The following is a 26,963-nucleotide window of genomic DNA, read 5'->3' as shown; positions in this document are numbered from 1 at the left end:
GAGTTCAATTAGATATAATTCAGTCTGGTGATTTTTGGAATAAAACTATTTGTGTAGTCATGTACATCAAGAACTTAATTTTATGAGACAATTTACATACAGCTGCAGACTGTAGCTGGAATACATGTTTAGTTTGAGTCACCATCTCTGCTAACAAGGTTTATTAAATTAAAACATAAAGTTATATTTACTTTCAGTCATTTTCCAGTTTTTCTGGTGAAATCTCAATGCAAAATTATTGTTTTTGTTTTAATTTTTTTTGCAAATGAACAGTTTTGTTGCATTTTGTCTGTGCTGTGCAGCATTATATTGCATGTTTTGATCTAAAAAAATGGAAGGTCTTTAGTGGGACATTTTTAAACCTATATACGCAAAAATGAGAAAAGAAAGTTATTTTGAAACCAGTCAAGTTCTTTATATTAACTTTGAAAAAACAAAACAAACAAACACGTAACATAGCCTTAGGCTTTGTCACTGAGGAATGGAGAATCTTTCATTCTAAAATTATGAGGCAGTCATTCATTATTCACTGATATATTGTTTTGTTTTCTTCTTGACAGAAAGCTCTTTCTAACTCAGATGCAAAATCTCCAGCATGGTTATTTGTTTTGTTTTTTATTAACTGTGTTTAAAACTCCCAGGTGTTTTTGTGCATAAGTATGGGAGATAAAAAAAAAACCCAACCCAAAACAAATCAATCAAATTGGCTGATCTCATGAATCTTTTTAAAAGAGGTCACCTTTAAACTCAGTCCCACAGCAGGCATTAGACTTCCTGTGCTCAACTGGCAAATCCTGCTCGACTGAGTGACAGTTAGCCTACATGACCAATTTCATTTCTCTGCCAACAACTTTGTGAATAGTGCTCAACCTGACCACCGTCTCAGCTTTTCCGGGCCAGTTCTCCTAACACTTCTGCTCATAGATTTCCTCAGGGAATCCAGCCTATGGAGGAAGAGCCTTTTCTGCCTCGTGGCATACCTGAGCATACTGCCTATGACAGTGCTGGCTTTAAGAATATGTCAAGAATTCAACAGGCTTTTGAAAAAGATGTGGTCGAATTGACTGTGATGGGTAACAGATACTATTCCCCAAGCTGCCTGCTAATAATCAGATTTACTGGGCTGCAAAAAGTGTACAGTTTTGAGCATTTTTTAGAATAGAAAAAAAATCTACTATTTATTTGCACCGATGCCTTTATACATGATTTTCTTTATGGCTTGCAGCTCTCATAACTCTTAATGTTGTTCATAGCTGTGAATGTCAGCTGCTAAATAGAAAGAATACTTAAAATCTGAGTGAGATCTCAAAAGAAAACAGAGCAGCTGGCAAGTGGCTAAAGATGGAGGAGCCCTTAGCAGCCATATTGTTTCATTACAGGCAGAAAAATCCAAGGTAAACCGGAAAGAAGCTTTAATCTGTAGGTCTATATGGTGGTCTGTTCACCAGCAAGGTTATTCCTTTTGTTAGAAATGTTACACAACCCTAAAGGTTTTACAAATTCTAAATATTATTATAAATAATGGTCTCTGAATAACCCTGTCCATGTTTAACTTGTAAATAAATTGCTGTTTTTAAGTTTATCCAAATCTAAGACCAAAGAAGCATTCAAAATGCACTCCATATGTTTCCATAAAATCAAAAAAGGATTTAGAAAGTGAATATTGCAAGTGGCTAAAGGTTAGCTGGTTCGCTTCACAATACCTGAAAAAATAATGGGGGTTATCTGGCCTCAAAATTCTAAATTAATATTTCAATAAGAAATATAGTTATGATATTTAGCATGTTTCCAGCATTATCATAGAAGTTTTACATCTGTCCAAAGAGCCTTGACCTTGGATGGAGGGGAGCTTGTTTTATCTTTTGTCAAAAGTATTAACACCCCACCAAAAAGTATTCACACATACCTTTTCAAACTCCAGCCAGGCTATAAAGTTATCCTACTAGTCCAAGGTGCAAGATGAACCATCTAAGAACTCAGCAAGATGTTTAATTGGAAGAATCAGACCAGATGGGGCATAAAGGAAAAGCGTCTGCTGTTCAGAGTTCCTCAGAGAGCAAATTGGGTTATAGTTAGTTAGATAAGTTCTATCATTCACTGCTAATCATTAGTAATTAAAGACATTTTAATTTAGAAATTCAAATCTTTGAAAATTCGGTTAATTGAGACACCTTCATAAGTGAGTTCTTTAAAGGTGATATGATTTTTAAATTATTAAGTGTTTGTAGGCTGCCTGTGACAAAATGTAAAGCAATACTCTAGTGGCCTTATTAGTCTGGATCTATGCAGAGCCCCACATGTATGATGCTAGTCAAAATAGGGAGGCAGCCTGCAGAAAGAGAACTGCAAAAAATGCAATGTACACAAATTTAACGAATTGCTGAAGCTCTCCATTACAGAAAAAATATATATTTGAAGGTGCACCAAGTTTTATTGACAAATACCAAGTTTAAAGTACTTACCTTATATCTGTAGCTTTTAGCTTAGACATTCAACCCATATGCATACTCAATACAATAAGATGAAGTTTAGAATCCATGTGGGATGCCTATATGTGGGAGCGTTGTGTCATTGCCCTGCAGATGTTTGACCTGACAAATGTTCATGTATGGTTTAAAAGTTATCAATAAATACAGTGAAGAGCAAATCTGTTAGTTCTCTCCACTTGTTTAACCACTTATGAAAACATACACAATTCATATGATTGGTTTGGACTCAAACTTTAAGGGTAGGCTATATTTTCATGTTCAAAAAGTCTTTATAAAGTCAAGGTCAAAGCATTTTCCTCCACCATACAGAAAGATAATTATGACCTACTGCTGGATTAGCAGCTTTAGTATATAGCACAACAGGGAAAAATGAGATGCTGCTCCAAAGGGTGTCAGCACTCTGTTATCCAGACAGTTTAACTACATGTTGTACTCCTGAGATTCCTCCAGCAGATTTAGCTGCAGATGCTGTTCAACCTGTTGAAAACATAAAGCACTGCTGACAGAGTTGCTTACAGGCACAGAGGATGAATCATTTGTGCAACAAACCATAAGTAGAATGACCCAGACAGATTTAACAATTACTCAAAACAATGTCTACAGCCTGCCAGTGGTTCAGCAAAAAAACTGACTAAATGTTTCCCTCTATAATTGTGTTGGTAGACAAGTGTGCAAACCACCTCAGCAGGTGACCCAATTTTTCACAGCAAGCTTAACAGACTGAGCTTGATTGTAAGTAGATGAGCAGTACTGGATCCTGTTACAGAAATGTTTGGCTCTATGGAAACTAAAGCTTCTTGGAATACATAAGCATTTTGATTTTTCCCCCCGTTGGATTATTGTTAAAGGCCACATGTTGTCATAATACTTCTATTTTCAATTGCTGATGCAAACTACTTATTATATCTGAAACCAGATATTTGCATCGACTGTAGAACAGGAATATTAATAATTGTAAAACATACTTTATTTTACCATAATGTTGGGCATTTAATCAGATTAAAGCTCTTTTACACCAGATAGGAAAACAAAAGAGATGTATATTTAGTAGATGCCTCAACAGTTAGCTGACAATTTTTTTAACATTCTTTAAATCTTGAAATTTACAAAATTTCTCTGATTTAATGATTAGACTTAAAAATGTAAACATAATAGGGATGCAACAAACTGCTATATTACTCGTCTTCCAATCTCTCTACTATTTTTCATATTAGTCAATTAATAAATTTCTACAGTGTAAAATACAGTTATGTTAGTTACCTTTGCATTAAAAAGCATGCCAACCTTTGAATTGGAGGGGAGTGGGAGTGACTTATTGTTGCTAGTTAGCTTAACTCCAAATAAAGGTATGTTTGCTTTAAATTATAAATATAATGACATTTTAACAATGGAAGTGACCATAACAGTACAATAAGTAATAAAAAATAGTTGCTAACCTTGTAAAGTTAACTAATATAGTCATGTAGTAAGTCTGGGTATCTATTGGATTTTACAGTGTAGTAAAAGGTGTGTATAAAGAGAAGAAGATAAAACTACGTCAAGCTCTGGATTGAGCACATATGTACAGTAGCCAAAGAAGGTTTTCATCTTAAAATACAATTTTATACATTCATTTTACATTGTTGCTTAATTAAATCTATGACTGATGTGTTCTTTCAGAAAATTGCATTTTGCCATGGTTCTACTGTCGGCATACTCCAGTTATGATGATCATTCATTTACTAAATTAATTTATGTTAATTCAGTAATCACTTAATTGTGAACAATTCGGTTAATAGTTTTAGTACTACATAGTTCAAAATGTATGAAATGTGGTCCTCTAGTAGAACTGATGTTACTTAATAGGATTTGTAGAAAGTTTTGCTTGCACACCTCTTTTCAGCCTTGTGTACAAATTTCCAGTGAAACTGAGTTTGGGGTTTTTTTAAACCATCTCCAAAACATGAACTTTGTTTTATTTAAGCCCATTTGCAACAATCTGGTTTTTTATTTTTTTTTTTTTTCATTTTACTTTTCTTTTTGTTTTTTTTTCGAATTTTTTTCGTTTTTCCTTGTTAGTTTTTTTTTTTTTTCTTCCCTTTTTTTTTTTGAATTTTGTTGTTTCTTTTTTAAAACATTCCCACAACTTGAAGCTGCCATTGCCACCCCCGTACTGCACAGTTGAGATGTCTTCTCTTGCAAGTTTCCCCTTTTTTCCCTTAGGTATAGAAATCAATTTAAGCTCTTACAGCCACAGGGCATGTCTCCAGATATAAAATACGTGTCCCTAAGTTAATTTGCAAACTTTAATCTACCTTGTTATATTGCTTTTGGAATAATAGATTTTTCCCTCAGTGACCTGTTGTTTAATTACGCATAATGACATTCTTTTGCTTAAACCTGGCATCTTTTTCAATGTCTTTAGCTTCTAGTCTCTGGGTTAAGACACACATTTTAAACCAAAACTTTTCCTCTCTGAGTCACTGAACTCATCTCCTTTCTGAACAGGACTAGCTGGTCATTTTAATGTGTTGCTGATTCACTTCTAGTCATTTAAACTAAGATGACCTACTTGCCATTACTCCAAACGTTTGCTCCCTTCACATAATGTTAATAAGAATAATATCAAAACTCTGACTAATATTAATTTCAAGCAGGAACAAAAACTTGGGTGGTAAATAAAAAGGTTATTATAGACCTATATGAAGGGAATGATTGCCAGTATTGCAGAAAATGTCATTCTTTTTATATCTTGAGAAAAGAATGTGAATTATATCCAAATGTTTGGTTTCAAATATGTTTTGAAACTATTTAAAAATCTAAATCTTGCAAAATTTAGCTTGAACTATACACTTAAACAATTGAAAATGAGAAGTTTGTATGATATAATTGCAAAAATATCCTGAAGCTACAATCAGAGCTTTAAATTTGAAGGATTCACATTGTTTCTGTACTATCATACAATCTGAATACCACTAAAAACCACGTTTAACCTCATTGTCTGTTTGTCAGGTGCTAAATGTGAGCATGATGGAGGGAGAGCAGATAACAGTGGAAGACACAGGTGGTCAAGAACCTTTCCTCCTCGCCAATGACTCAGTCCTGATGAGGGGCCTTGTTCTTCGTAGCTGGAGCAACCAGATCTCCATTCATTTCCGTAGCAATCAGCGGCTCAATTCAGGATTCCTCCTGCTGCATTACCAAGGTGAGCAGAATCTATTCAAATGTGATCATTCCAACAATAGTTGCATTCATTTGAAAAAGCTGGTATTGAAAATGAAGGATTTTAACAGTTTCAGTCTCTGTCTAAAACATTGGACAGTGTTTTATTAGCATGCAAACATTTTTGCCTCTTTTTAACTTCTTTTTTTAAAGTTGGTTGGTGAAAAGAGTTTATTTCTCATACCAGCCGGCAAATGTCTACTGTGTTAAAATTTATATGAAAAAGCAATAAATCCTGGTCAGCGATCATGTTTCTTTTTCTTCATATTGTAAAGATAGAAATATGATGAAGTACTACAGTTCCGCACGAAGTGGACATCTGTCAACTGTCAGAAAATAATTATTGGCTTCAGCAGGGTAAAGTAATGCATTTAGTTTCTATTTTTCATTTAAAAAAGCAACTTAAAACAATCACCCCTCCACACAAACGCATGTCTTCACTCTGTTAATTGGATGCATAGCTTTAAATAAATGCACTTACTTTCCTTTAATCAGAACTGATACTGCAGCATTTAATATAACTTCTAGTTCACCCAGGCTTCCAGGGAGGCATATATACTACTAATCAGAGACATACTATATACTGCTGCAAATAATAACCACTGATGTTCGGTATGCTTCAGTCTCATTTGTCCATGTTGCATAAGAGGAAATTTAATTCCGAGTTTTACACGACAGCAACAATATGCTTCTTGAACACAAGTTAACTTTGTCTAGAAAGCTTAATAAGATCCTGACATCTTACTTAAAAACCTCCACAGCTTCATAATTTGTTTCTTAGTACATACAGGTACAGTCTTTCATAATTTCCTGTCTTATGCCTAATGGCCTTTCTAACTGCCTACCTGATAATACTAGAGCAAATGCAACACCACCTCCGGCATTGTCCAATCAAAGAAGGTCTATGTCAGGTGTTGAGAAACCAAACCAGGGCACAAAAATGACAAGTGGGCTACTGAAACACTAATGCTAGAGATAAGGTACTATTAGAATGTTATTACAGCAGTAATCATGTCCAGGAAGAGTACATGAAGATACTGTGGGGAACATGGATGATTCAGTCTGATCTGACAGTTAAACATTTAGTAGCTGTGTTCCAACGTCCACAGACAGCAGTTGCTTTCACAACTTGAGTGCCAGAAGATCGAACACATGGGCCAAGCCTGAAAAGGTGCTCTCTGAACCAGCTAATGTTTACTCACAGTGGCAGGAAAACACATGAGCCTAGAAACTTTCTGGGAAAAGAAACATCAAATAATTTCTCTCCAGGAGCCGCATGGTGGCACAAATGACCAAATTCCAAACAGTCCTGCCTGGGTTGATTATGGGAAAGATAGTCTTAGTAAAATAAGATAAGGCCACTCGTGTCTGCAGGTCTTGTTTTCTTCCGGAGAAAACGTCTAAGCACAGTGCATCAAGGGTTTTCTTTCTATCTTTATATTTCCTATGTATGGTGGCAAGTTATTGCATGAAAAAACTTGATAGATTAGAAATGTTTCTTAATAAGACAATTAGTAATTAGCAAACTAAGTACCAAAATAAAACATTTAGGCTGGTAATTTACAGACAAGGCATCGCTATACAATAACAAGTCGGAGAGCCTTTAAATATCAAATGATTTGTAAAGGCTTTTTTTTTCCAACAGACTTATTCATCCTAAAGTTGTGTGGGCATATTTCAAATCTAACAATTCAATTTTAGTGTGAATCCTTAAAAGTAATCCAGTAGTACAATGAAGACTGTACAAAACATTTCACCATAAATAGTTACTTTATGCTCGATCAATATAAATATAGTCCATAAATACTTCATATCCCTCGCTTGTTTTTTCATGACATTGATCCTCCACGCCTTTAACAATGTCTGTTTATCTTAGCAATAACACAAAGCGACCACCAATTACATGCCCCATCGATTTTAGCTGATGGGGAGAAGCTGGTGTGCAAAGCTTTCACTCCTCTACTTTAATGGGACGTTTTGGACAGTAAGTAAATGAAACAAAGCATCAAAACATTGCTGCTGACATGAGATGAACCAGCCGTTCTCAGTTATATGAATATTAGTGTGTGGTCAGGCCAAATGATAACAGTGACAGCTCATTACAGTGACAAGTCATTACATATTATACAAGTTGTGTGAAGTGATGCAGAACAGCTATAGACAGATTATGATAAATGCATTTTACTGTAAACATCTAAAAAGGGAATCTTTCATATGATCCATTGGGACAATGACAAATGTGTTCATGTTATGTTACGTGTGAAGGTTTATGATATAGCCTTACAACTCCAGCTGGCTTTTCCATTAGTACAGTACTATTAAATAACTGTGCCTGTGATACAGGTGCACTGCAGAAATGTGGGGCCATTAAAAATCTCAGGGTGAAATATCAAAATCTACAGTGCTGGAGAATTACNAAAACATTCCCACAACTTGAAGCTGCCATTGCCACCCCCGTACTGCACAGTTGAGATGTCTTCTCTTGCAAGTTTCCCCTTTTTTCCCTTAGGTATAGAAATCAATTTAAGCTCTTACAGCCACAGGGCATGTCTCCAGATATAAAATACGTGTCCCTAAGTTAATTTGCAAACTTTAATCTACCTTGTTATATTGCTTTTGGAATAATAGATTTTTCCCTCAGTGACCTGTTGTTTAATTACGCATAATGACATTCTTTTGCTTAAACCTAGCATCTTTTTCAATGTCTTTAGCTTCTAGTCTCTGGGTTAAGACACACATTTTAAACCAAAACTTTTCCTCTCTGAGTCACTGAACTCATCTCCTTTCTGAACAGGACTAGCTGGTCATTTTAATGTGTTGCTGATTCACTTCTAGTCATTTAAACTAAGATGACCTACTTGCCATTACTCCAAACGTTTGCTCCCTTCACATAATGTTAATAAGAATAATATCAAAACTCTGACTAATATTAATTTCAAGCAGGAACAAAAACTTGGGTGGTAAATAAAAAGGTTATTATAGACCTATATGAAGGGAATGATTGCCAGTATTGCAGAAAATGTCATTCTTTTTATATCTTGAGAAAAGAATGTGAATTATATCCAAATGTTTGGTTTCAAATATGTTTTGAAACTATTTAAAAATCTAAATCTTGCAAAATTTAGCTTGAACTATACACTTAAACAATTGAAAATGAGAAGTTTGTATGATATAATTGCAAAAATATCCTGAAGCTACAATCAGAGCTTTAAATTTGAAGGATTCACATTGTTTCTGTACTATCATACAATATGAATACGACTAAAAACCACGTTTAACCTCATTGTCTGTTTGTCAGGTGCTAAATGTGAGCATGATGGAGGGAGAGCAGATAACAGTGGAAGACACAGGTGGTCAAGAACCTTTCCTCCTCGCCAATGACTCAGTCCTGATGAGGGGCCTTGTTCTTCGTAGCTGGAGCAACCAGATCTCCATTCATTTCCGTAGCAATCAGCGGCTCAATTCAGGATTCCTCCTGCTGCATTACCAAGGTGAGCAGAATCTATTCAAATGTGATCATTCCAACAATAGTTGCATTCATTTGAAAAAGCTGGTATTGAAAATGAAGGATTTTAACAGTTTCAGTCTCTGTCTAAAACATTGGACAGTGTTTTATTAGCATGCAAACATTTTTGCCTCTTTTTAACTTATTTTTTTAAAGTTGGTTTGTGAAAAGAGTTTATTTCTCATACCAGCCGGCAAATGTCTACTGTGTTAAAATTTATATGAAAAAGCAATAAATCCTGGTCAGCGATCATGTTTCTTTTTCTTCATATTGTAAAGATAGAAATATGATGAAGTACTACAGTTCCGCACGAAGTGGACATCTGTCAACTGTCAGAAAATAATTATTGGCTTCAGCAGGGTAAAGTAATGCATTTAGTTTCTATTTTTCATTTAAAAAAGCAACTTAAAACAATCACCCCTCCACACAAACGCATGTCTTCACTCTGTTAATTGGATGCATAGCTTTAAATAAATGCACTTACTTTCCTTTAATCAGAACTGATACTGCAGCATTTAATATAACTTCTAGTTCACCCAGGCTTCCAGGGAGGCATATATACTACTAATCAGAGACATACTATATACTGCTGCAAATAATAACCACTGATGTTCGGTATGCTTCAGTCTCATTTGTCCATGTTGCATAAGAGGAAATTTAATTCCGAGTTTTACACGACAGCAACAATATGCTTCTTGAACACAAGTTAACTTTGTCTAGAAAGCTTAATAAGATCCTGACATCTTACTTAAAAACCTCCACAGCTTCATAATTTGTTTCTTAGTACATACAGGTACAGTCTTTCATAATTTCCTGTCTTATGCCTAATGGCCTTTCTAACTGCCTACCTGATAATACTAGAGCAAATGCAACACCACCTCCGGCATTGTCCAATCAAAGAAGGTCTATGTCAGGTGTTGAGAAACCAAACCAGGGCACAAAAATGACAAGTGGGCTACTGAAACACTAATGCTAGAGATAAGGTACTATTAGAATGTTATTACAGCAGTAATCATGTCCAGGAAGAGTACATGAAGATACTGTGGGGAACATGGATGATTCAGTCTGATCTGACAGTTAAACATTTAGTAGCTGTGTTCCAACGTCCACAGACAGCAGTTGCTTTCACAACTTGAGTGCCAGAAGATCGAACACATGGGCCAAGCCTGAAAAGGTGCTCTCTGAACCAGCTAATGTTTACTCACAGTGGCAGGAAAACACATGAGCCTAGAAACTTTCTGGGAAAAGAAACATCAAATAATTTCTCTCCAGGAGCCGCATGGTGGCACAAATGACCAAATTCCAAACAGTCCCGCCTGGGTTGATTATGGGAAAGATAGTCTTAGTAAAATAAGATAAGGCCACTCGTGTCTGCAGGTCTTGTTTTCTTCCGGAGAAAACGTCTAAGCACAGTGCATCAAGGGTTTTCTTTCTATCTTTATATTTCCTATGTATGGTGGCAAGTTATTGCATGAAAAAACTTGATAGATTAGAAATGTTTCTTAATAAGACAATTAGTAATTAGCAAACTAAGTACCAAAATAAAACATTTAGGCTGGTAATTTACAGACAAGGCATCGCTATACAATAACAAGTCGGAGAGCCTTTAAATATCAAATGATTTGTAAAGGCTTTTTTTTTCCAACAGACTTATTCATCCTAAAGTTGTGTGGGCATATTTCAAATCTAACAATTCAATTTTAGTGTGAATCCTTAAAAGTAATCCAGTAGTACAATGAAGACTGTACAAAATATTTCACCATAAATAGTTACTTTATGCTCGATCAATATAAATATAGTCCATAAATACTTCATATCCCTCGCTTGTTTTTTCATGACATTGATCCTCCACGCCTTTAACAATGTCTGTTTATCTTAGCAATAACACAAAGCGACCACCAATTACATGCCCCATCGATTTTAGCTGATGGGGAGAAGCTGGTGTGCAAAGCTTTCACTCCTCTACTTTAATGGGACGTTTTGGACAGTAAGTAAATGAAACAAAGCATCAAAACATTGCTGCTGACATGAGATGAACCAGCCGTTATCAGTTATATGAATATTACTGAGTGGTCAGGCCAAATGATAACAGTGACAGCTCATTACAGTGACAAGTCATTACATATTATACAAGTTGTGTGAAGTGATGCAGAACAGCTATAGACAGATTATGATAAATGCATTTTACTGTAAACATCTAAAAAGGGAATCTTTCATACGATCCATTGGGACAATGACAAATGTGTTCATGTTATGTTACGTGTGAAGGTTTATGATATAGCCTTACAACTCCAGCTGGCTTTTCCATTAGTACAGTACTATTAAATAACTGTGCCTGTGATACAGGTGCACTGCAGAAATGTGGGGCCATTAAAAATCTCAGGGTGAAATATCAAGATCAAAACACGTGCTAAAAAATGCATTAGAAAAGATCTCCTACTGCACCTTTAAGGCCTGCAATTTGGTCGTAGCCTATCATAGACCTATTGCTGTCTGTCTGTGTGTTTTTTTAGATGTATATTTCTGAATACCCACAAAAGCCAAACATATCAGGCCTATCATACAACCTGTAGCTTTACATTGCCATTAAAAGCTAAATAAATGCAGATAAACCAGATAATGTGTACAGCGGTTACATTTGAAACCATATAGCAAAAAATTTGGTTACAGGACATTTTAACTTGAAATTTTAAAATTGGCTATGTTACCAAGAATTACTTGACTTACCTAATAATGCAAAACTTTTATATTTATACATATATTGAGTGTTTATGTTTTTGTTTTCTTTGTCTTTCTCTCGCCAGATCAGGTTAATAACTGAGAATGAAGTTTTGTGGAAGTTGGCACAATATGAAGAGTTTTTTCCCAACTGCTGACAATTGCAGAAATGGTCAGACATATAAAACTTAACTGAATAAAACAAAAGAGAAATTGAATATAATAGTAGTAGACCCAATCTCTTCTGTCCCTCCATAAGTAAACTTAGAAAAAGTACTTAGCTCAAGATTAATCAGTGAATTGAACCTTAGTGTGCTACACAACATATAGAAGGATATCACAACTGGACTGTAAAACAAAATCTACCATCTTACATTCAAGCATGCCTTTTTAAGTAACAATTTTTTTAGAAAGGGAGCTTCTGTTACATTAGTGCACGAATATATAAACAACGCAAATAAAAAAGAAAAAAATTGGTCAATTGTTGTAATTACTCTGCTTTCCATTGAATGTAAAAAGCCATGCTTCCACGTTAGTATGTCATTTCATCTACCAACACTACATTTGCAATCGAACAAGAAAACAAGAAAGAGTATAGATTTCTACTGCCGTTCATGTCATGCAGGACATTCAGGTGCAGGTCAGGCTCCAAGTTTGTTCCCTCTTTCATATGATATTAGCTTCGTCTGTTTAGTGTTGGTTGATACAAAATTCAGTTGTGGTCTACTTTACAGTGAAAGACAGAAAGTCCAATGCAGCTGCCTTACATGCAAGTTAAGAGCTCAAGCAGTCATGGAGGCGGGACCCAAAACGGTTGAAAGGAACCAGTTCAGAGGAGTTTCAGCTGACACTAATTCTTTTTGGTGCAGTATGTCAACCAAACAACAACAGAACAAGGGGAGATATGCTTCTTAAATTGAGGTGGAACTAAACTGGAAGAAACCATTAAAATTATTTCGGCAAAGTTTAGCAATTTTATTGTAAATTGAAATCAATTTACACCATTACAAAAAAAAACAGTAGGATGAGGCCTACCAAAGAAGCCACACCCAAAGCAAATCTACTGCATTCAAAGCAACCAAAATAAAATTGCAAAACCAGATCATGTGTTTAAATGTGTTATCTATTACTAACAAATATAACGGTAACAGCTGCTCATTGTTACAGGTAGCAGTTGGCCTTATTTGACATGAGCAGAACATGCAGCGAGTACATGAACATGGCCCCACATTCTGTTATGCAGTTATTCTTATTTAATTATTAATAATATAAATAATTATAACTGGAAATTCTAATTTATATTTTACTGTTCTAATAAAAAAACTATCCACAACTTATAGTAGTTGTTTTAGTAATTTTTTATGGGGGGACCATCAGCCTTCAATGGCTATAATAATTAATTTGGATTATTAATTACAATTATGACTTCAGTTTACCAGCAGATGCAAACATTTAAACCAGATGTACCTGGATTTATTTTAATCATGAGTGGATTTTAAAATGTTTCATTTATAGCTGATTAACCAAACCACAATAAGCATTGCATGAAAAGCCATATTTTTCCCCACTTAAACTGCTATGATTCCTGCTGCTTTGCAGCTATTTGCAACCATTTTGGTTGCGGCAGCACAAAATCTCTGGGCTATGAACAGCGGATAACGCACACTATGGGGAGGGGGGGTTGAGTGTTTTTAGCAGGAAAGGTGTTAACGAATGTAGTTCACATATGAACAGCTGTAACCATATGTTATATGTTGTTATTACATTAATTCATATTACATAACCTAGTTCTCAGTAAATTTCGGGAACTACTTTTCAAAACTGCAGTTGCAGGAACGGGAACAGATATCTAGATATACATCTGCGCTGCTCTTCTACAACATGCCAGTAACCTGCATGACATGCATATCTGGCCAGGAATGAACTGCTCCTGCTCTTGTGCACGGTCAGTTGAGTGGTTCCCAGCACGTGGAATGACTGCATTTAGCAGCAATACAGTATGAGAAAGAGAAAGAGAAATCTGAGAAAGAGATAAGAACATAAAGGCTCAGAGGTCCAGGAGTCCAAAGCCTGTTCAAGGATATAGATCAGAACAGGAACAGGCTGTTTCAGGGTTCCAGGAGTCTACAGACAGTTTGGCTCAGACGGACACAGTCAGGACCAGTGGCCGAGAGGTAGAACAGGTCAGGACCAGGAAATCTGAAACACTCCGGCATGTTAAAAACCACTCTGTCCTCTGAGATCAGACAGGAACAGGCACGCTCAGCTGATGAGAGGCTGAACAGGTCAGGATCAGGAAATCAAAAACACTATGGCATGCTAAAAACCCCTCTCACCACTGGCCAGCGAGTATGAGAAAATCTGGCCCTAAAAGCTGAATGCAAGTACATTAGAGGCAAAAGCAGGTGGAATCAGATGAGCAGTAATTAGTGACCTGGCAGAGTTAGACAGGAGAATGGAATGAGCAAATAAGCCAGTCATCAGTGCCAAGATCATGACATGACCCTGATTTAGATTTTAATAAATTAGAAAAAAGACATCAAATTTATACATTTTATACAATAAAAAAAGACTGGCAATTATGAACAAAATTTTTTCCAATTTTATTGAAAAGTTGGATATTAAAGTATTTATACCCATACAAATAATAATAATGATAGTATAAATAATAATAATTACACTCCAGCTGGAGAAACTCACATGGAGAAAAGAAGTGATTAGAGCTTGGACAAGAGGGTCTAAGAATAGTCTAAGAGTAGGAAAGAAGATGGGGAGGAGGTGGGTCCAAGTTTGGCTGATGCTCTGAATGGGAAGGCTGGGTTCACTACATAGTTTTTATTATAGTGACTATGGCTGAGTGATAACTAAATGTTAATTTCACTTCCAGTCAGAAGGTAAATGCAGTTTTTGTTCAAAGAAATAATACTTTTAACTTAAATCTGTTAGGGATAATGATAGAAATATAGAAATATAGGCTTATTATTTGTAACTATGCATTTTGGTTAAGGTTTGCCATTGGTATCCATTTATAGTGAAACTCTTTTTAGCTGTTCTGTTCAAGTAATATGTACTTTACCTCACTATGACAGTTTTTCAATATGGCATCACTATTTTTCTAGGGCTGGGTATCACGCTTAAAATGATTCAAGTCACAGGAAATATTTTTTATTTATACTTATGAAACAAAAACATGCAGTAGCATGTCATGTTCCAGTGGGTTATTATTGTGTAAATTGAGAATGAATAAATAAAACAACAGCTTCAGAAAATATGTTTCTAAAGGGAAATCCCTACAGGATGCTCTTAAGATCTTAAGCTGTAAATAAAATTACCCCATGTACTGGTGTGTGTAGTTATATTTGCGACAAAGACAAACATGGAGAAATTCACACTGATGTTACAAATTCAGTTACAATGATTAAAAAGGCAATGCACAATGATATGAAAAAAATGTTGGAGATGGAATTTTTTTTTTTTTTTTAGTTTGTGTTTCTCTGCTTGGTAAGCAGAATATCACCTTGTCCTTTAGAATGGGTTGTGAGTAATGTGACCGGACAAGCGTGGAAAAGGAGACAGAACCGTGGAGAGGTTCTTCTTGGCTCAAGGTAATTAATATCTTCTACAGCGTTAGCTATTTCTGTGATGACAGACTGATGGATGCCTCTATTACATCAGCAGTGTGGCTGACACTTTGGAACATGATTTAAGATGTGTTTTATGTTTAATGCAAAGACAGTGGGAGGCAGGGGTGTGGAATGAGGGAGGAGGAACTGCGTTCTGCTTGTTTCCTCACCATTATCTTTTGCATGTGGTGCACAAATGTGAAAAATGTTATGCATAGCCATCCATGATTATTGTTCCACAGCAAACGGTCTGAAAAAAATGTCTTTAGCAAAATGTTTTAAGAATTGTTGTTTAGGAACATTGATGACTCAGATATTCCACTCTTTGCGACACTTGTCTTACAATAAGAAAGAAAAACATCAACTTAATACCTGAAAAAGTTGAAACATATGAACACAGGTTACCATTTAAAAGCTGTTGCAGTCTTACTCTAATAGCATATAGCCACAGTTACCAATTTGTATATAAGTTATAGCTTCACCTTAGTCTAACCAGAGCAATCCACCATATTGATTCATTTTACATGATAGGAATGCATGTCAATTTTCTTTTTTTATGTTTTGCATCGCTAAAGAATACTTGCTTGGAAAGATGATTTTTGTAAGCATACTAAACCATTTATAATAGCTGATTTAATCATAATCATTTTTTTACTATTTTAGGAGAAAATTTTATTAGAAGATAAAACTTTTTAAATCTTCTCACGTTTTAAAATCTTGATTTACATTTTCACAATTTACTTTTTTAATTTTTCATTTGAAATGTGTTCATATATTTTGCCTATTTAGCGATATAGTGCAAGAGTTTCTGACTTAATTTAACTAATAAGCTGCAATGACAATGATTACAAAAATCCTCTAATTCAACATTTACAAAGGATCTGAGGTGCATTGACTCAACTCTGCCTTTACTTCAAAGTTTTCTCTCTTTAATAGCCTTTATTGAATAAACGACCATTAAAATTGAGGATTTTACCCAACCTTGTAAATATCAATAGGCCATATCAGGGCAGAGCTATGGCTTGACTTTCCACAACTGAATCACTTTCTCAGGGACAACACCATCGATCTTTCTGTTAAAATGCAATGCCTTGATGCACAGCCACAGACATGAAGCATGGTTACAATGACAGTCACCACCTTCCCCACACTGCTTACTAAAGGATTGTTGCCATATGTGCTCATGACAACAGTTGCTGACAAGAAATGATTACTTATTGGAACAGCACACTTTTCCCCCGACAACCCATTTTACTTTAAATGTCCATGTAATAGAAAAAGAATGATAGTTTCCAACTAAACTTCCATTAAATAATAATACCAATCTACACAACAGTCATGGTTTGTTTTGTTTTCCGTCACCCCATTTCATTATCTCCTGCCCTCACCTTGGCCAATTTGATCAAATTCCAGCTCTTTACGTGATGGGATTCATTTAAGCAACACTGCCAAACAGACACACCAGCACACAAACATATACACACATGCATTTTTATTTCTATCTCCAAATTATTGGGTAACTCACTATTACTGGCTTTCTCGTCTCAGCAATTCCACCCTACTCCACAACATTTGTCCATTACTGGTTGAAGAGGAGCATTCTCAATTTTAAGTACTTAGGCAAATGAAATGTGCAAGCAGCAAAAAAACAAAACAAAAAATCCTCATTTGACAAAAATGCAATTGAAGGACAAATATTTTCTTTTTTTGGAAGCAGTCTGTAAGCTATTCCAAATTTTCGATTGTCTGCAGCTGGCATATATAACCCTAGAATAAAACTCATTCATTGTCTTGTAATCACTGGCAGCACAGCAGCCTTTTTTTTCTAAGTGGTTATTAATGGCTGTTAGACATGCAAAAGAGCTATTGAGAATGTCGGCAAAGTAAAGTAACTTAAAATATCTCTTTAATTTGTTTTTAATTGTGCTATTGAATTCATAGGGGCCTTTGTATTGAAGTTTAAGGGAAGAAAATTGGATATATGAAAAAATATCTTGACAACACAAATGTAAATTTACAATAAAATATAAAAAAATATGAAATGTGCCATTAAATGATTTAATGAAACTACTAAAAATTGAATAATTAAATAGAATTTCTGTTACACAATTGTCTTTTAACATACAGTTCATAATGACACTATTTAAGTATTTAATGGCATCCATGCAGCATATTCATATTTACACAAACACTAAAGCCTTAGATTTTTTTTCTTTTTTTTTTTTTTTATAAATAACTGAAAAATGTATGTCTTATCATACTGTTTAAATGTCTGGAAACAGTATAAAAAATCAAGATATTTTGTCAAAAACCAATCATTTTAGAAAGGGATTACTGTATTCCATATTCAATACCTGGCTTATCTAGAAAATAAATAAACAATTTTCTTCAAGTCATACCATCTAAAAACTCTTTGGAAAAAAAGTTACTTATTTAAAATAGAAAGAATAAAAAAAAAAAAAAAAGAAACGCATTAAAATTGAAAAATTCAGAGTGTGTGTTGTCTTTCATGTCTAAAATAAAGATTTTGCATTTATTTTCTGTTAATGAGTAATAAGACATAAAAGTTATACATTTTTGTTAATCAAGAGTTTCTGTCTCTCAAGGTTATTGGAAGTCCCAGCTTTGGGAAAACCACCATATGTGGAAATAGAGAGCCAGCAGCTTAAACCCATACATCTCAGGGCCGCTATTCTCCTCAACAGAAACTTCTATTTATCCAGCTGTTTCCTCTTTCTCTAGTGAAGGCGCTGGCGAGAGATCCTCCACCTCATAAAACTGCTCTATCTCCAAGCTATTGCTAAAAATGCTCTGCTGGCCATGTTTTGGTCACTGTAAATGCCAGTGTGCTGCTGTCAAACAAAGACAAGATGGCGCCCAGTTCTCCCCCATCTTCCCATTCTGTGGTCCTCCAGGCAATTCTTGTCAGTGGGAGAAATTTTCAAATATGATATGGGGTTGGATGTAAAGCTTTGGAGCTACATGAGTTGCACAAAGACTGGCAGAGATTAGAGGACTTTTTTAATGCATTCAACTTTTTTCCTAATGTCTGATGAGGAAGATTTATTGGTAAATTGTTTATTTCAGGTGAAACAGACTTGACACCTGAATCTCAGTCTAGTTGAGTTACTTGAGACTTGACTCAGACTTTCCCCCTCCAGACTTAATGCTTGATTTTGAGTTGCCCTTCAAAGACTTAATGCATGAAATGGATTTGGAATAATTGACTTTTGAACATCTCTGAAAATTGGAACACAGTTTGTTGGTTAAACCCTTAACAGTAGTTGGCCAAAATATATCAGTCTCTTAAGCGCTGAAGGCCCACCAGTAGGCTTGTAATGGTTAACAGTTTAAGGAAGAACACAGAAGGAGCCACATCTGTCTACTCAGACTTCTATTTTGAACTTACTTAAACAACACATGTGCTGGGCTGTGATTATGGAACCAGCAAAGTCATGCCTGGTCAACTTGAGAGGTTATTCCAGGGATTCCCAAACTTTACCATGCCAAGGCCCCCCTACACCAGTACATTTTCAGCTGAGGCCCTCCCTCATATGAAACATGAGTAAAAACTCATGTGTAAGCTACAGCGACAGAATTAAAAAGTTAGTAAACAAACCACCTAAATAACACATTTATTTTGTAAAGATGAATGCACAATTATTTTTTATTACTTTAATTTATTAATTTAATGAATAGAATATAACAGTAATATAGGCCCACCACTTTAATAAAAACAGAAACTTTTAAAAACAGAAAGATTTGTGAACAAAATAAAAGTTTGTCCCAAATTAAACATGCAGGCATTTTATATAATGCAGGCTTAACAGCAAATGTAGGCTACATGAGAGATACATAGACATACTATGCTAATGGAAGCAGTGGGCCTGATGGCTTCTACAGTTTGTCCAGTCTGGGCTTGATGTCTGTCAGAGTAACACGCGTTTCATTCTCCACATTCAAACGTGATCTGTGTTTAGTTTTAAGTACTTTTAAAGTGGAAAAGCCAGACTCACACAAGTAAGTGGTTGCAAGTGGAAGGAGACATTTCAGAGCCCTTTCAGCTAGGGTGGGAAACTCTTGTCTTACATACAACCAGAAAATAATATTTGTAAGCTTTAGGTGAAAGGTTTTCATAATGCAGTTATACCCAGACAGGAATAGTTTAATTATTTTTATTCAATAAAAATAATTTCATGCATAACTTTTTCTTTTTTTTCACCATCTTCCCGCGGCTCCCCTGGTGGCCCCCACTTTGAAGACCAGGGGATTATTCTATGCATTTTATTTTACCTGAAAATTGTTTAAATAGCAAAGTGGTAAGAAATCTTTACTAAAATCTTCTATTTAGCCGTGATAAACAAAAGCTTTTCACTAGACATACCACTGAGGGTATGTTTTACAAAAATTAATGTCTAACTGTTTTACAAAGCCAGTTTAAATACAGAGCAATGCATGAATGGAATATTCTGGTTAAAATCAGCATTAACATTTTTTAATCACAAAAAATGCACAGAAAGCCATAACTATGGCTGGAAGTGTTCTGCACTTTTCAAAGCCAGTTTAAGGGCCTACTGGTTTTTGTTCGTATTTGTATTGGACCCCAGGAAGTGACAGCTTATCTACACTAATGAGGAAATAAACTCAAATTGTATATCATAGGAAATAACGAGAATGTTAAAATGATGCTTTGTGATCTGATATGAATGGTCCTTTGGTCGTTTGCATTCTCACCTCACAGCAAATGTTCCTCTTAATTGAATCTTGGCTGGTGCCTTTTCTTTGTGGAGTCTGCATCTTTACTCCAGCTTCCTTATGTCATTTAAAAAAACATGCATGTCAGGTTAATTGCCATCCTAAATTGCCCTTTGGTGTGAATGCATTATTTTCTTGTTTGTCTTTGTGATATACTGGTGACCCCTTCAGGATTAACTGCACCTCCTTCATATTGACTGTAGGAGGTAGATACTAGCCCCTTAGGATCTTTTTGGAATAAAGGAGTGTAGAAAGAATAAATGGCCATAAATCGTTCATTTTAACAAAATATTATTTCATTGTTATCTGTTCTTTTCTACCATCTCTTTACCTTAACTTTTGACAAACCTTAGCATAAATCAGATACTTTGATAAAATTCAGTCAGTTTCAAAAACGTTTTTTTGGATATTTCATTTTTCATATGTTAATATCAACATTGGATTATATACTTGGTACAAACCTGTATCATTCTATAGTAAATAAAAGCTGATTTTAGAATTTGCTCCTAATGAGATCTAGAATCAGGTCTGAAACTTTGGTTCAAACTTGTTGAGTTGTATACTTAAGTGTATGTCTTCTTTATTCCTACAAAGAAAAAACAAGAACAAAAAAAAAACAAAAAGCAACAAAAAAAAACAACAGACATCAACTTCACATCTGTTTCCTGTGGCTCTACAGCACCAGCAGCTAATCTTCCTGGCTGCCTGCACCGTGGATGTATTATTTCTAATGGCAAAACAATCAGGCTTTATGGCCCAGCACCACATCTACTGGAATGGAAGCAGCACGTAATTTAATACTTCAGGAATTGGCTGCACGATTTTTGCCTCTGGCTCCCCCGTCGTATGCTCAATAGGGATTTAAATGCTGCTATGATAATGGCAATAACTAGGTTCATTGGAGCTAGTGATAAACTATGAATGGAATGGATGACCCAAGGGCAAAGTGCTTTGTCCCTGTGGCTTACTGATTTACTGCAAAGCAGGACCCTGTTTCATAAGAAACTAGTGGCTTGCTCAAAAGAAACACACAAGTCAGTAGCTTGAGAAACATTTATGGCCATTAAGCATTTAGAGCTGTTTTCTCTTATGTTTTGCTTCAAAGACTGATGGAATGACATTTCTGAACAGATAAGTTAAATTCAGGTAATAGCATAAAACAAACCATTCATTTTCTTCTACGAACGACTGGTTAAAGTGAAAAGACTTCAAAGCCAACCTGCTGAGCAGCTTCCAATCTTTGTGCAGTTTAACCCTCTCTTCCCTACATCAGTGCATGCAACACATTCTCTAAGTGGGAAATTGTACAATAATATAAAACCCACCACATATCCTATTTGTCTGGCATTATAGGTCTGACAAAAACTAGAGTAGCCTTAGCAAGAAAGTTAAAGAATTTACTGTGAACAGATAAAAACACTGGTAGGTGAAAGGATAAAGTTCCACATTTTTTTCTTTTAAGTGTTTTTGTTTTGTGTCATCTTTTTGTTTACAAGGAAATTCGATATCCTGCATTTTGTCATGATAACTACTTGATAGGTTAAAGGACAAGCACAGTGGTTATAGTTATTGACTTATGTGTGTCAGGTTAGTTGTGCAGCTTTCCACTTGCCCCTTTTAATAAAATGCTGATTTGTGAAGAGTGTGTGTGACTTGGTTGGTACCTAGTGTACAAGTAGGGGTAGTGGATCTCTGAAGAACATCTGAAGTTATAAAGAAGCTATAAGGTGTCTGTATTTCTGAACTTTTCTTCTTCAGGGGGTTCCACTGGATTTCTTTACTAATTTTACACTTTCTGATTTGAATTAACAAAATAAAATGTAACATTTCAGCACTAAATTTTACTTTTGATTATACAGTACATTCAGTATATTTTCCAAATATTCCAATGAGAATATTAGTGTTACATCTGTAGCTTCTGAAACAAGCTTTTTTTATTTGCTTAAATAGGCTGAAAAATCAAATTACTGCTTTAGAATTACTGATATTGTGCCTTGAATAAAATGTACAAATCCAAAGATCAAGCTAGTGTGAAAATGTTAACCTCTTAACATCCACCTAATTTTGGGTAATCCTTGCCTTTTTTGCATACCCAAATGGAAAAGAAAATAACTTAGGAAGTGTAAGCCCAAATTACATGTGCAATACATTACTTGAAAGTGAACACCCTCTAGTTTCTGAATATATAAATTAAAATTGGTTGAGTAGAACACAGACCAAGCTGCATGAGTTCAAACATGACTAAATATTTTTTTTTATTATTCTCGGAAATTATAGGTCTTTTTCGAACAGCAGTAATAAAGACATTCTTGAGAAAAGGCAGGTCTCAATGAATTAAATTTGTTCTACATCATGTCAACCACAAATGCAGAAAATGTCAGACTCTAGCTATAACAGTTCTAGAGCTGTGGGGTTATGACCATGAAAAACTATACTGACTGAAAAAAGTCTGCTAACAGTCAACTGCTATTTCGAACTTGTTTAATTTGAAGAACCAGGAGTACTCACACTTTGGAGAATTTATAATCAGATGTAATAACATTTAGTGTCCAAAAGCAGTTAGCAACGGGCAAATGACAGTAATTTTGCTTCATCTTTAGGACAAACTCATAACTTCAGAACCTATGCAGCTTTGTACCTTCTTTATTCGTTCTGCAGAGTTTTTTTTCTTGGAGTTTCCAGCCATACAGTATGTACGTTGTGCTTGTACAATATATCACACTGCATAGTTGTTAATTAAGTTTTTTAAAGATGCAAAATAAAAAAGCTAAAAAGATCTGTTTGAGATGTACAAAGAAATATTTTGTTGATAAGTTTTCAATTTTATTAACAATTACACATTGTGATTTACAGTCATAATCTGTACAGCGCATCTGAAAAAATATTCACACTGTTGCGTTTACCACATCCATACTAATGTCACAACCTTATTCCTTATTGTGTTAAAACAATCTTTTTCCTCAAAAATGTACATATCATACCCTTTTATGTCAAAGTGGTAAAAAAATTTTTTAAATATTCCATAAAAACGCTAAGAAACCACATCCGTCTAAGTATTCATAGCCTATTCAAAAATGTTTGGTTATCATAATCTGATTTTATTCAAACAATAGACTAATCTAAGACTATTTATGAAACCATTTTAACATAGGACAGTCTGGACAATTTACTATTGCAAAATAACAGGCTGATCTCATATCCACCGTTTACCAATAAGGTCATAGAAATAGCTGTGGTTCAGTTAGATGTCAATCCCCTTTTAACACTGTTTAATGCAGGGGTCACCAAACTTTTTAGGGCTGAGGGCTACTTCATGAGGGCTGAGTCAACTGAAGGGCCACCAATACAGACCTATGAGGAGTCAGCGTTTACCTAAACGTAACGCATGATAAACATATTTTTATTTTTTCATTTTCATTTCAAATCTTTTTCTTTTTTTTTCATTTTGAAATCTCTCTAAATGCTTAAATGCCCCATATGATTATTAAAATGAAATTCTCTATAACTGTTTTACAAAAGAACGGCAACAGAATAAAATTAAAATTTAGAATTCAGCCCTCTGTTTAGTTGTCCTTTTTACAGAAGATGCTGAGGGCACCCCATATAGTCGTTGAGGGCCCCATTGGTGCCACCGGGCACTGCATTGGTGGTCCTTTGTTAGATGTCTTCCAGACAGGTTGCCATGTCACTCAAATACAAAGACTGCCCTTGTCCTTTAAATCCTACTGTATTGATGCTTTCTTAATATTTATCAAACTGTAAAAAGGGTTTTGCACAAAAAGCGTTTATTTCAATGTTAAAAATGTATTTTTTTAGAGCATCTTTTAACTATTTTACAGTAAACTGTAACATCCATAATATCGGTCTATAGTCCAGCTTTTCTTTACATTTCTTTAAAATGTATCTAGAATTTACCTCTTTATTTGTTTTCTTTTCATATCCTTTCATTATGTAGAGGACTTGTTTAATGGTCTTGTTGCTGAAATGCGTTTTTTCAAATACTGTAAACTTGTCATGCCTTACCTACACTGATCAAGTTCTGATTCTAAAACAGTTCCTGTTTTGTTGGGCTTTTACAACATCTTTGTTATTTTACTGCAGGCCATAGTGGATCCAATTATGTTGCTATTTCTGTTGTTCACACATTCCAAGAAGTTTAAAAGTTTTAGTCTGGTCATTAAAGTCCCTACACTAATGAGGTAGAACAGTGTGGTTATTAGACAGGAGGAGCAGGTTGTTTAATAGCTACCATTAAAGACTTGCTTAGCTCACTTCATTATCTTGGCTAACTTCATCCTATTCTACACTATTTATTTGAAATCAGGGTCAGGACAACAATGCAAAGCAACTCCAGGAACATTGAACTCACCTCACTGTAATTGTCACTCTTGGACAGATGCTACATAGGCTATTCTTCCTCCCACTACCATATTACAGAGTCACTGGGATACCAGCAATAGCTGCATTTGTCAGCATACTTGGAGTAACATGATTCACTCAGCGTTATTATTAACCATGGATTCAAACATTGCTCTGTAAGTCAGCTTATTGCATTTATTGTTAAATGAAAAACAACAGATGGACCAGGAAAAAGAACAACTCTAATTTGGCGAATATGTGTTTGACAAGGACTATGTCTGTTGGCTGAAACATAGTGTTTGATTTGTTTGAAGAGATATTGGCCAACAAAAGACTGCTACCCTTCTATACCCAAATATTTAACACGATAAACAATGATTTAGTAGGGGACTCGGTGTGGTGAGCACAATACAAAGCATACAGACAATGTAGCAGTGATTGTACAAATGCATTTTGTCCATGGGTGCATGTATGCAGAGTGTTAAACTTTTGATCCCTGCAATAACATGTTTTAAAAGATTGGATATTCATATAACAATAGCGAGAAAAAAAAAGTAAAAGTTAAAAATATGTAAGAATGACATCACTGAAGTTATGTACTACTGTTCTTATCCGTCTGTCTGTTGGGTGGGGTCTCACCTATCGATGCAGGAAACACTGCTGCCAAGCTGCATACAGAAGTTGTGCCTCATTTGAAGTGATTATAAAAGATTATATATTATATTTTTTTTCTGTTTTTCCATGTTTCTGTTCTCTGCAGCATTTGTGCTCAGCTGTGCATTCCCAAAAGAACCTGTGGGTGGGGAGGTTTCGGTGACACATCTCCATGCTGGTGGAGAGGCCTACTTCAGTTGCTTCACTGGATACAAGTTGCAGGGTCCCAAAATGCTTACATGTCGTAATGCAACCACACCTTACTGGAGTGGAAAGGAACCTCAATGCGTGGGTAAGACACCTAGTTCCTTTGTTAGGTATATTGAAGTAAATCCTTCAAAATTGTATCTGGTTATACAACACTGCTGTGTCCTGAGATCAAAGACATTTATAATCCCTACCGCAAATTAGGAGGTTGGCTTTCATTTTCATATAGATAACTTTTAACTGTCATTCAAAAAATGCATATTAAATTTACTCACATTATCTTTGTGTCGCATAATAAAATGTTACAAAAACTCAGACAAAAACAAAACAACAAATATGTAAGGGGGAAAACACTTTTTATAGAACTGTACTTTAACAAACTCAATTGCCCCATACAGCTACATTTAAAGAATGTGTGCATGACTTATACTGTACATGTCAACATGTCTATTTAATTTTGGTGTTGAAATTTTACCAACTTTCATTATCCAGTTAAATAATTTAACTAAATAATAATCAAAACAAAGATCTTGGTGATAAATAAATTCCTCACAGTTTCAACAATTGAAATCAACAACAAAAAGGAGCCTTCGGAAGAAAAAAATAAAGACTAAGTGAGCCTTTTTTTTTTTCTCCAGCCTTCCTGAAGACAACTGGTAATTTTGATTAATGAACGCTTTCGCTAGATAGTCTCCCACTGAGTTGATTTTAGAGACCAACTGTGCAGAGGGAGCTATTCTTTGGAGATGGGGCAAAACAAAGCCGTTGGACCTGGCTGCCTTGATTAGAACATGTGGCTGTCAGTCTACTGCTTATAAAGGCTCTTCTTCGTCTTCCAGCCTTTCACATTGCCTGCCTGCAGCTGTTCTCACCTGATAGCGCTACCGCTACCATTTTGCTGTGTTAAGACACTCTTAGACCCAGGAGAGCTGTCTGGCATTGCACAGCCATAGCCTATTGGATATTGATGCAATCTGTGCACAGACAGTGACTTTTCTCTGAAATCCCCCTTCCATAGTTTCATTACATTTCTCATCTGGCTTTTACCCTCTAACTTTTTATCCTCTTGCTGCTTTCTCTTGCTTGGTTTCTTCTCATATAGCATCCTGTGGGGGGATGATAAAGAATGCCACCTATGGTCGCATCGTTTCTCCCGGTTTCCCTGGTAACTACAGCAACAATCTTACCTGCCATTGGGTACTGGAGGCCCCAGAAGGCCATCGGCTTCACATTCACTTTGAGAAGGTTGCTCTGGCAGAGGATGATGACAGGTGGGCTCTAACTGACATACACACAAAGAAAAAAAGAAAACCTTAAAAATTGTCTTTTTAAATTAAGGTTTAGGGTTTGTTACGAAAAACATGGGCTAACTCATCAGCTCAGTTTTTTTCTTTAAGGGAATAAACTCAACTAGTTAAATATTACTGACTGACTGACTGACTGACTGACTGA

At 35.3% G+C, this 26,963-nt stretch overlaps 1 protein-coding gene across 3 annotated transcripts in view; it reads left to right on the top strand.

The window, feature by feature from the left end:
- The window catches only part of sez6 (seizure related 6 homolog (mouse)), a 138,851-nt gene that overhangs the window by 85,630 nt on the left and 26,258 nt on the right, over positions 1–26,963 (top strand). For all 3 annotated transcript variants that reach the window (XM_015392085.1, XM_015392084.1, XM_015392083.1), the window contains exons 4-6: positions 5,481–5,673; positions 25,411–25,596; positions 26,614–26,782. In XM_015392085.1, coding sequence (XP_015247571.1) covers positions 5,481–5,673; positions 25,411–25,596; positions 26,614–26,782 — 548 coding nt within the window. The remainder of the gene's footprint in view (positions 1–5,480; positions 5,674–25,410; positions 25,597–26,613; positions 26,783–26,963) is intronic.

This window comes from Cyprinodon variegatus, unplaced genomic scaffold, assembly GCF_000732505.1.
Source record: "Cyprinodon variegatus isolate N-32 unplaced genomic scaffold, C_variegatus-1.0 Scaffold573, whole genome shotgun sequence".
Classification (NCBI taxonomy): Eukaryota; Metazoa; Chordata; class Actinopteri; order Cyprinodontiformes; family Cyprinodontidae; genus Cyprinodon; species Cyprinodon variegatus.
The sequence above is the reverse complement of the archived record's forward strand: the minus strand, read 5'-3'. Positions and strand labels throughout refer to the sequence as shown.